The sequence below is a fragment of the Esox lucius genome, chromosome 19, assembly GCF_011004845.1.
Source record: "Esox lucius isolate fEsoLuc1 chromosome 19, fEsoLuc1.pri, whole genome shotgun sequence".
NCBI lineage: Eukaryota > Metazoa > Chordata > Actinopteri > Esociformes > Esocidae > Esox > Esox lucius.
Window position 1 is genome coordinate 20,080,234 of NC_047587.1, and position 15,067 is coordinate 20,095,300.

Below are 15,067 nucleotides of genomic sequence, written 5' to 3' on the forward strand. Positions count from 1 at the left end.
ATATGAAGGGATATCTTTTGGAAGAATGGTGTTCCATCCCACCAGTGGAGTCCCATCCAGAGGCCCGTAGGATCTATGCCAAGGCACACTGAAGCTGTTCCAGTGGCTCGTAGTGACCCAAGATCTGAGACATTTTAAGCAGTTTATTTACTCAGAAACTTTGTCGTTTTTTTGTAGATGAAGATTCTCAAAATGTTTAGAATTTAGAAAATCTATTTTATAGCACATAAAACATTATATTGGAACCTACAAAATTAGTGCATTGTGGTGAACGTTCTTTTTTTTTTAGAATGTACACTGTATTCATACATTTTCTTATTTTTATTTTGTAATTACAATTTGTCTCATTTGTATCTGTTTGCATACATCAATACATTAATATAAAAGGTTGCAACCACCAAATACCTGTTCTGTCTAGGCCTACCAACACTCAACTGCACTGTATTGACTGCAATTTATTACTGTTGTTTTAATATTCTTGTGGATATCCAGAGAAGGATAACTACAGATTAAAAATGAACAGATTTGACTCTAGATTACATCTACCTGTTCATACTTAATACTTGTAAATAGGATCAGGCCAAGATAAATCGTAGAAAAGAGTATCACTGGCAAAGCTAACGAAGCAACACAGCTAGTTTAAAACTACCATGCTAATATTCATGAACACAACCTGGAGGTTGAAAAGAGTCTGCAAGTCATATCAAAGCTAACTGACTTTGTCTAATTCTGTTCAGCTGTTGAACATTTAAAACATTCCTAAACATAAAAGGAAGGGCTAAAACCAGTACAGAATGACCACATCACATCTCATTACATAGATTTTGCCTTATTACACACATAAACATATGTTAGTATACAAACAGAAACCATTTCACTGATTGTGTGAGAGAGGCTTAACAGCTGGTGCTGGCTTGAGGCTGTGAACTCACAATCACCTAACCAAATAATGTACAAAAAAAACGCACATACCCGCATTCACATGCACACATACACACACAAATCATTCTCTAGCACTATTTAATCCAGACTGCCTGTCCGATGTCAGCTGGATTAGTTCCTGTGTGGCTGGGCAACGTGCTTTGAGATGGGGGTAGCTTAGATTATGTAACGTAATACAGAGTGACACTGTCTCTGACATAGATCACATTGTCTCTGACATACACCACACTGTCTCTGACATACAGCATACTGTATCTGACATACACCACACTGTCTCTGACATACACCACACTGTCTCTGACATACACCACACTGTATCTGACATACGCCACACTCTCTGACATACATCACACAGTCTGACATACACCATACTGTCTGACTCCTCACACTGTCTCTTACATACACCACACAATCTGGCATACACCACACGGTCTCTGATATACAACCCACTGTCTGACATACCCCTCACTGTCTCTGACATACATCAAACTCTTTGACATACACCACATATTCTGTGACATACACCATACCATCTTTGACATACCCCACACTGGTTCTAAAATATACCACACTGTCTCTAACATACATCACACTGTCTGACATAAACCACACATTTTGTGACATACATCATACTCTCTGACATACACCACACTGTTTCTGACTTACACCACACTGCCTCTGACATACACCACACTGTCTCTGACATACATAACATTGTCTGACATAAACAACACATTTTGTGACATACATCATAATCTTTAACATACACCACACTGTCTCTGACATACACCACACTGTCTTTGACATACACCACACTGTCTCTGACATACACCACACTGTTTCTGACATACACCACACTGCCTCTGACATACACTGCACAGTCTTTGACATACACCACACTGTCTCTGACATACATCACACTGTCTCTGACATACATTAAACTGTCTGATATACACCACACTGTCTGATATACACCACACTGTCCCTGACATCCATCACACTGTCTCTGACATACACCACACTGTCTCTGACATACACCACACTGTTTTGACATACACCAGTCTTTGACATACACCACACTGTCTCTGACATACACCACACTGTCTTTGACATACACCACACTGTCTCTGACATACACCACACTGTTTCTGACATACATCACACTGTCTGATATACACCACACTGTCTGATATACACCACACTGTCCCTGACATCCATCACACTGTCTCTGACATACACCACACTGTCTCTGACATACACCACACTGTTTTGACATACACCAGTCTTTGACATACACCACACTGTCTCTGACATACACCACACTGCTTCTGACATACACCACACTGTCTTTGACATACACCACACTGCCTCTGTCATACACCACAGTGTCTCTGACATTACAACCATTCTTCTGTGGACTGAGCAGTCAGAGCCGATACCACTGAGGGATCTGCTTTTAAAAATGTATTATGTTGCAGACGTTAGATGCTACTATAAAAGCTTTTCCTTCATCTTGGTAGAAGGTTGTATATTTGTGTCTTTTCAATGCACCCTGTGACAAATGTTTTTGTAGGAAGGGAGTTAAAATATATGACTGTAAAAATTCAACTTTGGGGCTTTTTTTGTTGCTGGATCAATGAGGGAGAAGCTTAACAGCAGGAGAACCAAACTCTCTTTCTGTTTCATCACTGTATCTCTAGACACCAAGTGGGGATGGGAGAGGGGAGGATGAGGAAGAGAGTAAGACTGGAGACGGTTGGAGATTTTGGGTGTATCTCTGCATAGAAGGGAGGGAAGTAATGAGCAGATGAGGGAGAGTGGAAAGAGCAAGGAGAGAGGGAAAATAGTGGAAAAAAGAGGGAGGGAGAGGCCAGAGAAATTGGAGAAAGAGGGAGTAAGAGAGGGTAGAGAGGTTAGAAAGTAGTGAAATAGGGAGGAACAGAGGTAAGAAAGAGAGGAGAGAGGGAAGAAAGATGGAGGAAAGAGGGGAGAAAGAGGGAGGAAGAGAAAGTGGAAGAGAATAATGAGAGATGAGGTAGGTTGTCTCTGCATAGCAGCAAACTGCACTGGGTCATTCAACCTCTGCTGCAGCCATGGCCCAGAGCCACAAATAAAACATTTACCCTATCCCTCAGGAGAGTAGGGAGACAGACCGACAGACCGAGAGACAGAGAAGCAGGCAGAGACAGGCAGAGAGAGAGAGACAGACAGACAGACAGACAGACAGACAGGAAGACAGACAGGCAGGCAGAGAGAAAGGCAGAGAGAGAAAGGCAGGCAGACAGACAGACAGAGAGAGAGAGAGATAGATATAGATTAGATATATTTCATAGATAGATATAGACAGAAACAGAAAGAGAGATAGATAAATAGAGATTAGATAGATTCCATAGATAAATATAGACAAAGAAAGAGTGCAACAACATGGGACAGTGCAAAATAGAATTATATAAAGAGGAAGAAAGTAGATAGCTCCTTAGACTGGATCCGAGTTTTACAGAACCGTACAGTACCACTGGTATTCTCCTCGCACTATGGAACTGATGGAAATGAAAGAGGGTTGAGCTAAGTGTCTCTACAAGGTCACTAATGTAATGTGATTGGTGGTCAAACAGGAATGTATACACTGATGCTTAAAAGAGCCAACTACACACTAATTGGCAGTTATCACCTTCAATGGCTAAACTAGGGAGTGGATCTTTCTCTCTTATATTTGATCTCTCTCTTATTCTACTAACCACTTGGGGAAGTAGCAGTCACCTACAGGAACTGTCCATCAAAACCAAGGCACACACAACCACAAAGAGACACCCAAATAGACTGACAATTTCCTTTGAACCTAACAAGGTAGGGTGATTTGTTTTTTATATCTTCTTTGAGAACATTTCAAGTTGTAAAACCGTAGTCTGCAGCAGTAGTTTGCAGCTGTTAGCAAGTTTAATGATATTTGCAGTATAGCCACTATATAAATACACATGTATTTTAATTGCAAATGTATTTTAATTGTACATTCACCTTACATTACAATACATTACACCGGTATGGGTGTTTGTGCATGTGTGTGAGTGTGTGTATGTGCGCGTGCATGTATGTGTTTGTGTTTTACCTTCTCGTAGGGATCAGAGTCATAGTTGAGTCCTATTCCACAGTCATCTGTGATTTCAGACAGATCCTCATCATCAAACTCCTCCAGACTGATGTCATGGGAAGGCCTGGAAGAACAGGAGGGAGGAAGTTAATCCTCACATAGAGTAAACACTGTAGGACAGAGGCGGTACCTCCAGATATACTGCGTTCCTACCAGGGTATACTGTATATGGTATTGTCTGCTGTCCACACAAAGGCAGATATTATAGATGCAAATGCAAATTATATAGACACACACACACACATACTGCCTGATTTTGGTTTTTCGTTATTGATTTGTTTCTGTGGATGAATCAAGGGCTAGGAGAAGGGATACTTGAAGTGGTGTGGCAGTTTTCAAACCTGTGCAGACGGTAAATGGTTTCTACAGTATGTAAAGTCCGAATTGGCTGCAGTATATTTTAAACATTTATATAGACATAAAATATCATTTTGGTCATGACAAACACTTTGATTCCTTCTTTAACACATCAGTAATAACAATTGTTGTTTGCATTACCCCCAGAAGTTAAACAGGAAATTACCAACTTTCATTTGATTACTTCTGGGCGATTGAGATTAGGTTTCTATAAACCATCTGTATATTTGTGGTTCGTTAGTTCCAACAGAGGCTTAAGCTCTCAAGTAGAAAGATACTGTGAGGACAGAAGGGAAATGCTGCATTGCAGGTTTTCTAGTGAGGACAGGATAATTCAGATGTACTGTATAAAGAGCCTTGACACTATGAAGCAGGATAAGTAAAACATGTTTTACTGGAAGCGTAACGCTACATCATCTCAAATTCACAAATCAGTGAGGTTTCAACCTATTGCTATTACTGCAGGTGGTCAGGAATAAAATAACCGTTGGGAGTATTAATGGTATTATTAGCGCTCCAAATGCTGTTCCCCAATAACTTTTGTCCTCTCACGCACATCCTGCCAAGCTGTTCTGCTTCTTCACGAGGTGACCCAGTCCGACATCCCTGCCACCTAAGCTGGACAGTACTCATTGGCTGAGGAATGTCTTTTTATGCTTCTTTACAACTGTAAATGTTTGCTTTCAATCCACTCACAGACATTTGTCTTTCAGTTCACATATAAATATTTATATTTATAAAAATTTGACTGTATTTATTATAGTCTTTGGTAGTCTTGCATGAACCGCATGTTGGAGACCTCCCCAGAGTGTCTTGATGATATTAAGGTCAGGAGACCGTGATGGCCACTCCAGAAACCTCTCCTTTTTCTGTTGTAACCACTGGAGGGTCAACTTGGCATCGTGTTTCGAGTCATTGTCATGCTGGAAAGTCCAAGAGCATCCCATACACAGCTTTCTAGCAGAAGAATGCAAATTGTCTGCCAGTATTTTCTGATAACATGCTGCATTCATCTTGCCACACATTTTCACAAGATTCTCTGTGCCCCCAAAACATCAGTGAGCCACCACCATGCTTCACAGTGGGGATGGTATTCTGTTCACTATAGGCCTTGTTGACCCCTCTCCAAACATAGAGCTTGTGGCTATGACCATAAAGCTCTATTTTGATCTCGTCACTCCAAATTACAGTGTGCCAAAAGCTGTGAGGCGTGTCAAGGTGTTGTCAGGCGTATTGTATCTGGGCTTTTTTGTGGCATTGGCGCAGTAAAGGCTTCTTTCTGGCAACTCGACCATGCAGCTCACTTTTGTTCAAGTATCGTCATGTTGTGCTCCTTGAAACAACCACACCATCTTTTGCCAGAGCAGTCTGTAATTCTCCTGAGGTTACCTGTGGGTTTTTCTTTGTATCTCAAACAATTCTTCTGGCAGTTTTGGCTGAAATCTTTCTTGGTTTACCTGACCTTGGCTTTGTATCAAGAGATCCCTGAATTGTCCACTTCTAAAAAAGTGATTGAACAGTACTGATTGGCATTTGCAAGTGTTTGGATCTCTTTTTATATCCTTTTCCCTCCTTATAAAGTTCCATGACCTTGTTACGCAGGTCTTTTGACACTTTTTTTCTGCTCCCCATGGCTCAGTGCATCCACGTGAGAGCTAACAAACTCATTGACTTTTATACACCGACACTACTTGTAATTTAAAAAGCTGCAGGTTTGGGAAATTCACCTTTAATTGCCATTTTCACCTGTGTGTGTCTGTAACAACATTGTATTCAAATGACGTCATTTATGTTCTAGTGGAATTTTACCACATTTGTAGGAATGTGTTGGCAGGCTTCAGCTGCTAGAGGGCCACCCGATTTTGTCTTTCTTCAATGAATGTCATCTACGCAGAGTAACGGAGTGCAAAGGTTTACTGTGAACGGAGCTTCATGCCTGGTGTACGGGATGAAGCTTGTGCTCTCTTGCGCTATCGTGTCATCACGTGGCTGGTATTCTGTGTGTTCCATGTCTGGATGCATGTTTGTGCTTGTACATGTGCGTACAAACATACATGATGCAGTGATGTACCTGCTTGTTTTGGGTGTCGACAAATGTTTTCCCTGCAGTTATGCTAATTCAGGAATGCTGCTTCGCTACATCTACGTCTGGTCGTTGAGTGCTCCTCAACTGTCTGTGTCTTTGGTGGCAGGCGTGCTGGATGTTGCTCGGCTGGCGTCTTCAGGTCGGTTTTACTCCGACTGCGCTTCTCCGATGCGGAGGTCTTTTGCATCTGGCCGTCTGTCACAATGGATGCTTCCTATGTGGGGGCTCCCGCTCACTGGATGGTTCCTTGCCGTGAGTGGCATTGTCTTTGCCTGCTTAGTTCTGGTGTCGTTGTCGCTCTGTCAGTTGTTATCCTGTCGAATGTGTTGGGTACCACTTCTCTCTCAGTGGAGCTGAGGCTGTGCTCGTGCTCTGTTGGGGATTTGCAGGGGTGTTCTGGGATCTCTGATTGTGGGATTTGACCTTGTCTAATCACGACATTGTGTGCCCTCCAAATTCACTGCGCTTTAGAGCGTGCAGTGGACCGGGGATACAGCGCTGCAGTGATGGGAAGTTAAATCTAGAACCGGGATCTATACTCTCAATCATGTTACTACAGCAGTGATATAGTGCAGAGGTTGTTTTGCAACAGGTTGGAGCTTCCAAATGTATATTATTGTGCGATATGCAAGTCCCGTGCAGAGGTTGCATCATACCAAACCATCTACGTGCTTACTCCGTAGAACAGTGTAGATTTATCTTACTATTAACAGGTTGGCTTCATGTCTGTGTGTTTGGCTGCATTCACGTTTTTTCCCTATTACTGGTTGTTGAAGCATTTGTTCTTTTGATTTCATGTCTCGCTGCAATGATGGCGACTACTTGTGACTGGGATCTGCTCTTCTACTTCGGTGCTAGCGATCCAATGAAATGTTCTTGGTTCAGATCTTCCCGCTCAGCTTACGTCAATAATTCCTGGGTCACTCCGGCTCCTGGTCATTCCGTTTCCCGTCCACCTGGCGGTGTGCTTGATCTGGATTCCAGCTAAAGACTCTGGACATGGCCTGTCTGCATGTTGTTGCTGAGGCCAATGGCCGTGTACTCTATACTCTTCCCCCAGCACAGCTAGAGGAGGTCTGGCCACCCCTCGGAGTCCGGCTCCTCTCTAGGTTCTTCCTAGGTTTTGACCTTACTAAAGAGTTTTCCTGGCCACATCATCATAATTGTTGTTGCTTGCTCTTCGGGGTTTGAGGCTGGGCGTATGTCAAGTCGTGCAACTGCTGATTTCAGAGTTTGTGGATCAATGGCTTTGTTTTCACTGATGCTGAGACCACTATGTCGAGAGTACTGTTTGTTATGTCACATACTGTGTGTATCATTCTATGACTACAGTTGGGTATACAGGGTGTACTGATTGTCATGGGTCAACTGTTTCTTGTGGCGACGGTTCTGCAGGTTCGTATGCAAGCATGCGGTGTTGGGGGACCGACTTCTGCCGGGGCAATCAAGTGGGGTATTCCACCATCAAGATGGCTGGTGCATCTTGCTCCGGCAGGCACCCGGTTGCATCAGATGGGAGTGATGTTTCTGAGGGCGATGTTTGGGTGACACACCGCCGAGTAGGTTTAATCTCACCAAACAAGGTCCATCTTGCTCCGGCGAGGCACCTAGCAGTGTGTTATGTGAGAATGAATACTCGGTCTGAGAGCGTTCGCATGGGTGACGCACCACTAAGTAGGGTTATTCCCACCTAACAAGATAGCTGGTCCATCTTGCTCCGGCGAGGCACCCCGTGGTGTGTTATCACCTAGCAGTGTGTTATGTGAGACTAACTACTCAGTAAAGCGCATGTATGTGTGTCGGGCGAAGCTGGTATCTGATGCCGCTCCGATATGAGGTAGTGTCTAGCAGTGGTTTTGCAGTGTTGGGGGGTCGGTACTGCGTACCTTGGTCATTGCCATGGGAAATGCATTAATAACATCAAGGTTATGTTATTGTTGGTATTATCGTATACACGATCATGTGGTGGCAATGAGTTAACCAAGAGGAGCAAGACATGCATGTAAGACTTGCATGTATAAGTTCTCCAATAAATATCTAAACTAATATGTGGTGTTTTCTGTCTGAATTATGTTATCTAACACGACGACAAAGTCAATTTCAGGATAACTACAGTATTTTTGTGCAAACTCTTATTCTTGACCTTGGATAAGTGTTCATATCTCAGTGTGCTGTGTGTTATATCTATAGTACTGATTAACACTAAGTGCTTATTATATTGTTGCTATGGGATTTTAAATGACACAGCCAAACAATGGAAATATCCGCTGCAAAAGACCCAAAGGTTGGGACTTATAGGGTATTGAAGCCAAGAAGCTTCAGCAATTTTCAACTCCTTTCACCTATTCACACTTGGACTGAGGTTCAGGCTTTGACTGGGCCACTGCAGGACCATTTTGTTTTTAAGCGACACCAGTGTGGCTTTGGCTGTATTTGGGGTCATTGGTGCTGTTTGACGCTGGATGTTGAATCTTCTCCCAACTCCCAAGTCTCTTGCAGACTTGGTTTTCTTCTAGGATTTCTCTGTACTTTGCAGCATCCATTTTGCCCTCTATCTTCACAAGCTTTCCTTGACCTCACGCAGAGAAGCATTCAGATAGCATGATGCAGCCACCCCATGATTACATTATTATTACATTAGGAGCAAGATGAGGTTTTCAACCTGCATTGATTCCTGAAGTCAAACATGTAAACATTGCAAACATGCAATTAAGATGTTCTAGGGATAATACATCAGGTCTTTGGGAGTCCAGAACTACAGTATTTGAATCTGTATAAATCAGGTTTTAGAATTGGATGGAATAAATGTCATTACAACTCTCCACTGATTACAGCTACAAATGAACAGGTTCTTAAAAAGAAAACATAGGATTTTGAAGAGTCAACTATAACAAATGTGGTTGACCGTGACCATATCAATCAAACAATCGACAAGCCCACTAAATAGAACAGCCCACACTGTAGCTTCACGCGACAGTTGCTGAGATGTTCTCTATCATGCGTATTGAATAACATATCTAATTAATATTAGCAGTTCTTGTAATGTTTCCAGAGAACCACTATTGTTTCCTTAGAACCACATCTATTGCTGATGAAGGATATTTAATTTTATTCGTAAAATAATATTGATGTAAAGCAAACCTAATCAGAACTGAAGAAGAATTAAAGTTCATGTTTTCCATTACTGAATAATACAGATCATATGGTATTTCTACATGCCGTTAGACATAACACTATATCTAATCTGGTTCCACTTACAAAACTTCAATAAACTAATAGTAGTGTTTGTTAGGTGCTGTTATCGGTGCAGTGGAGTAAAGGCTTTACTGCAGAATGAAAAGATAATGTGGAGTCAGTGGAAAATGGAACAGAAAGTCACCTCCCCAAGTCTGATATACACACAAACACACACATCACACACCAACTGTATATCACACCCACTTGCATACATGTTTGCCATATGTGTGTTTGGTACAGTATATAAGAACAGTCTCCACTCAAGCTAAGCCTCATCCATCGGTTTGGACTTCAGCAGTGACCATGAAGTGTCTCGTCATTGTGCTGGCGTTTGCCGTTTTTGCTGAGGGACTTGTCAGGTTAGTACTAACACCAGTACATATGGTACCACACTTTCACTTCAAAAAGTATAGGTCATCACATTCTTTCTCAGTTTTTCATTCCATCTAGTCCAAAATATTAATTGCTCTCTGTAGAAACACTATCTCTCATAGTTTTGTTAATTGCATCTATTTCAGTCTCTTTACATTTGTAACATTTTACTCCATACACAATCTGACTGCATCTGTGTGCTTGTTTCCCAGGGTCCCTCTGGTGAAGCGCAAGTCAATCCGTGAGAAGATGCGGGAGAAAGGCGAAATCCTGCCCTACCAAGACCCTGCCCTTAAATATTACCCAGAGTTGGACGGCTCCTCCACCATGTACATCAACAACTACGCTGACGTGAGTGCATGCTTTAGAACACCAGCCAATGTACAGTCTGGAATGTTAGGCAATGTTCTGTACGTTAGGTCTACGGCCAAATCAGTCTAGTTTCAAATTCTAGATCAGAAGGAAATGTAGTTTTAGGCTAATGTACATATTCTTCATCCAGGTCTATCTAGGTAACTATTTCAAGATAACAACTAACTCTATGATCTACACTATTTAGCTATTTCACCACTCCACATCTTCTTTAGTGGATGGATTATTAGCACCTCTGTCCTATCTCTGTATCCCTGTTGTGTTTTCCAGACGACATATTTCGGAGCCATCAGCATTGGAACCCCCCCCCCAGTCCTTCCAGGTGCTGTTTGACACTGGCTCTTCAAACCTGTGGGTCGACTCCACCTACTGCAACACCGCGGCATGCAGTGAGTACAGCTGGATGCTTCATGACACATGAATGCAACAACTAGCAACAGTTACAACTACGTAGTATGTGTATTACCTCCTCATCAAGACGCTTAACTAACTGTACATCCCCTACCACCCTCACCACTGATTTTTACCTCCATTATCACATTTGTACACTTCTACGAATAACTATCTTGTGAACAGTACATTCAAAGTAGTTTATGTCCCTCCTGCAGATGCCCATACAAGGTTTGACCCCCAGCAGTCATCCACTTTCCAAAACAATGGCCAGTCCTTCTACCTGCCTTATGGAGCAGGCAGCCTTTATGGAGTCTTTGGATATGACACAGTCAATGTGAGTCTCACCTTCGCAACCGTACAAATATTAACTTCTATTACAGTTATACCTCACTATAAGCAGCACTGAGCCACAACAGAACACTCACAACAGAACATGAAGTGTTTCCGTGACACTGAGTGTTTGTGTTTTTTGTCACCTCCGTAGGTTGGTGGTATCGTCGTCACTGACCAGGAATTTGGTCTGAGCACTAATGAACCAACTGTGCCTTTTGGTTCGGCTCAATTCGATGGTATCCTGGGCCTGTCCTACCCTTCTCTCGCAGTCGGACAAGTGACTCCAGTCATGGACAACATGATGTCTCAGAATCTTCTGCAGTCCGACATATTTGCTTTCTACTTGACCGGGTCAGTACTCTAGCTTACTTATAAACCGTGCAGTTTGAATTCTGATAAGCTGAATTCTGATTGGCTGATGGCAGTGTTATAGGTAAGTAATAATTCACTTGGTTGGTGTGGTATTTATCTTAGTTTTTTACACTTTTAGAACTATGCTTAAAACAAAATGTGTGCAGGGGCGGCCAGCAGGGCAGTGAGCTGTCGTTTGGAGGAGTGGACCAGTCGAAGTATGAGGGCCAGCTCAACTGGATCCCCGTTACCGCCGAGACGTACTGGCAGATTGGCATCCAAGGGTCAGAACCAACTACACCAAACAAACACACTGACAACATTAACCAAACAATGACACCAAAACTACTTAGAGCCTGAAACATATGGGGTGAAAAACCCTATTAAAGCTTTCTAAGGAAACTGTTAATGCTAGTCTCAGTCTGTCTGTTTTTCATAATTATTGTATATCTCCAGGTTCCAGATCAATGGTCAAGAGACAGGATGGTGTAGTCAGGGCTGCCAGGCCATCGTGGACACAGGCACCTCCATGCTGACTGCACCCAGCCAGTTCCTGGGAACCATGATGCAGTCCATCGGAGTCCAGCAGAACCAGTATGGAGAGGTAGCAGAAAACCACTAGAAACCAATTCAGCCCAGGACAGATCAGAGTTAACCAGAACAGACCAGTACAGACCAGAGTTAACCAGTACAGACCAGTACAGACCAGAGTTAACCAGAACAGACCAGTGCACAGTTAATCAGGACAGACCAGGAACAGAACTGAGTTTACCAGAACAGACCAGTAAAGAAAAGAGTTAACTAGAACAGATCTGTACAGAGTCACCTAGAACAGACCTGTACAGAGTTAACCAGGACAGACCAGGAACAGAACTGAGTTAACCAGAACAGACCAGTACAGAACAGAGTTAACCAGAACAGATCTGTACAGAGTTAACCAGAACAGATCTGTACAGAGTTAACCAGAACAGATCTGTACAGAGTTAACCAGAACAGACCAGTACAGAACAGAGATAAACTAATACAACACAATCCTAACTGACACCCTAAACCATTACAAACCTAGAAGGTAGATGCTGGGGAGAACAGTAAAACCTGACATCATGAACCAATGTAATCCAGAAGCAAGGAAAAATCTGAAGTAACCATTACAGGAAGAATGTATCCCACTAATGTCTGTGAATTTGTTGTTGTTGTTGTTTTAGTATGCAGTGAACTGTAACCAGATCAACAGCCTGCCTACTCTCACTTTCGTCATGAATGGAGTCAGCTTCCCCCTGTTACCATCTGCATACATCCGACAGGTGTGTGTTACCATCTTTGATTGATGTTTGGATAGTAAAGGTCCATAAGCTGGTTCATAACACTTGAATGTGTCAGTAAGCTGGTTCATAACCCTTGAGTGTAACAGTAAGCTGGTTCATAACCCTTGAGTGTAACAGTAAGCTGGTTCATAACCCTTGAGTGTGACAGTAAGCTGGTTCATAACCCTTGAGTGTGTCAGTAAGCTGGTTCATAACCCTTGAGTGTGACAGTAAGCTGGTTCATAACCCTTGAGTGTGCCAGTAAGCTGGTTCATAACCCTTGAGTGTGTCAGTAAGCTGGTTCATAACCCTTGAGTGTGTCAGTAAGCCATATGTCAGTATAATGACCTGAACATGCAATGTCCTCCTGTTTTCCCCAGACAAACCAGGGTGGGTACCTGGTGTGCTCCGTTGACATCACCCCCACCTACCTGCCATCCCAAAACGGACAGCCCCTGTGGATTCTGGGAGATGTATTCCTAAGGGAGTACTACTCTGTCTACGACCGCGCAAACAACCAAGTGGGCTTTGCGACTGCAGTCTAAGTCTGACCAACATGACAACATTAGAGCTCTACCACCCCAAACCTTCACATTTGGCCAATCGAAAACATCTATCACTCATGGCAATCAATGTGTTCATTAGAACATCAACTACCCAGGGCAATTCTTCTGATCATTTAGGTGGGAGGCAAAGTTGCAATTCTACATTACTGAAAAATAGAATGAGGTGCAAAAGTCATTTCCAGTTTTAGCTAATTAAGAACTGTTAACTTGGGTAAGAAACTCTGGGTAAGAGTGCCTGCTAAATTACTAAAATGTAAATGTAAATGTGATATTCAACAATTAAAAGCATTTTATCGCAAGATTTTAATTGCATTGTATGTATCTGTTACATTTTGTTAAGCATCTAACACCAAGTTAAAAGATTGATAAAAATAGAATGTAATAATTCTCACATTAAAACCTGCCAAGTTTGTCCCTATAGCAAAAGGTATATAATTGCAGGAAATCAACTTGAAATCAAAAACTGTTTTTCTGCATGGGTCTGCAAATGTGTGTTTTTGCTTCAAATTACTCTTGATTACTGACGTTAAGATCAAGGAGGCCATTTTAGATAGCTCAAGCTGGTCCATAAAGCAATTTGTGTGGTGTGTGCATATGAATGCATGTTTGTGTGCGTGGGTGTGTGTGAGTGCATGTCTGATTAGGATAAAAGCTCATTAGTAAAGGATTCCACAGATTGACACATGGTCATCATAACATAGAATTTGCGCCCAGATCCGTAAGCCTCAAAGTTGGCTATGAAAAAACTTAATCGCAACTATATATTTATATATATTATTTTATATACTACTTTTTCTCTCTTTTTCAAGTACATTATATCGCATTGTATCTAGGGCCTTGTCTCATTGCAACAACTCTCAATGGGTTTGGGAGAGTTGATGATCACATGTTTAACTCATTAAGAACCATGCCAATCCATTGTATTTTTGCCACACTGCTTTCACAGCCAAAAATGCACATGTTAAAGTGTGTTATAGCCCACAAACTTTGGGTTATGAATATAACCATGGTTCCCTGTGGGTGGAGAGAGGCGGTGAAGATTTAGTTCAGACAAAGGCCCAAATGGTCAGCACTGAAGTGGTCACATCACCATACTCCATCATTCCCAGTAGGTAATGATGACGTCTTGCAAATACTGACGCAGCTATGCACAGTGAATCCACATTGAAGGTTCCATAGGGAATTGTTTACTACATTGAGATAAAATGTGGGTGGCTGGCATAGAGGATTCTCATCAGATTTTTGCCATAAGAGGTTCCTGGACCACTCCAATGAAACGATGTCAATTACTGAGCCAGCCTCAGACTGTCCCACTTACAGCCTGGAGTAGAATGATGTGCGACACAAGGACTTACGGCAAGCCATGTCAGGAAGTGACAGCTAGCCTATTTTATAATGTTTCCAATATTTTCAAGAGAATCAGAGGCATTTAATGAAAAAAATTATATACATCAGAACTATCCAAACTAGTGTCATTCGCAATAGCACTCAATGTGACTTTTAGGAATGCACAGATGCAATACAGGCATTAAACATTTCTCTGATTCTGGCAAAAAATGCGGGATTGGGTATTGGCGACAGAGAGTCTATGTAATGAGCTGATGTC

The 15,067-nt window shown here is 42.2% G+C and overlaps 2 protein-coding genes across 6 annotated transcripts in view; one reads left to right on the forward strand and one right to left on the reverse strand.

Moving 5' to 3' along the window:
- The window catches only part of mapk8ip2 (mitogen-activated protein kinase 8 interacting protein 2), a 37,040-nt gene that overhangs the window by 14,715 nt on the left and 7,258 nt on the right, over positions 1-15,067 (reverse strand). For all 5 annotated transcript variants that reach the window (XM_020040295.2, XM_010890396.3, XM_020040298.2 and 2 more), the window contains one exon: positions 4,049-4,154. In XM_020040295.2, coding sequence (XP_019895854.2) covers positions 4,049-4,154 — 106 coding nt within the window. The remainder of the gene's footprint in view (positions 1-4,048; positions 4,155-15,067) is intronic.
- LOC105022190 (gastricsin) lies at positions 10,019-13,461 on the forward strand. Its single transcript, XM_010890392.4, is given in 10 exon segments — positions 10,019-10,129; positions 10,355-10,493; positions 10,785-10,817; positions 10,819-10,903; positions 11,123-11,241; positions 11,392-11,591; positions 11,759-11,875; positions 12,048-12,195; positions 12,797-12,895; positions 13,276-13,461. Coding segments are annotated over 10 exon segments (1,161 nt in total). The 5' UTR covers positions 10,019-10,073; the 3' UTR covers positions 13,441-13,461.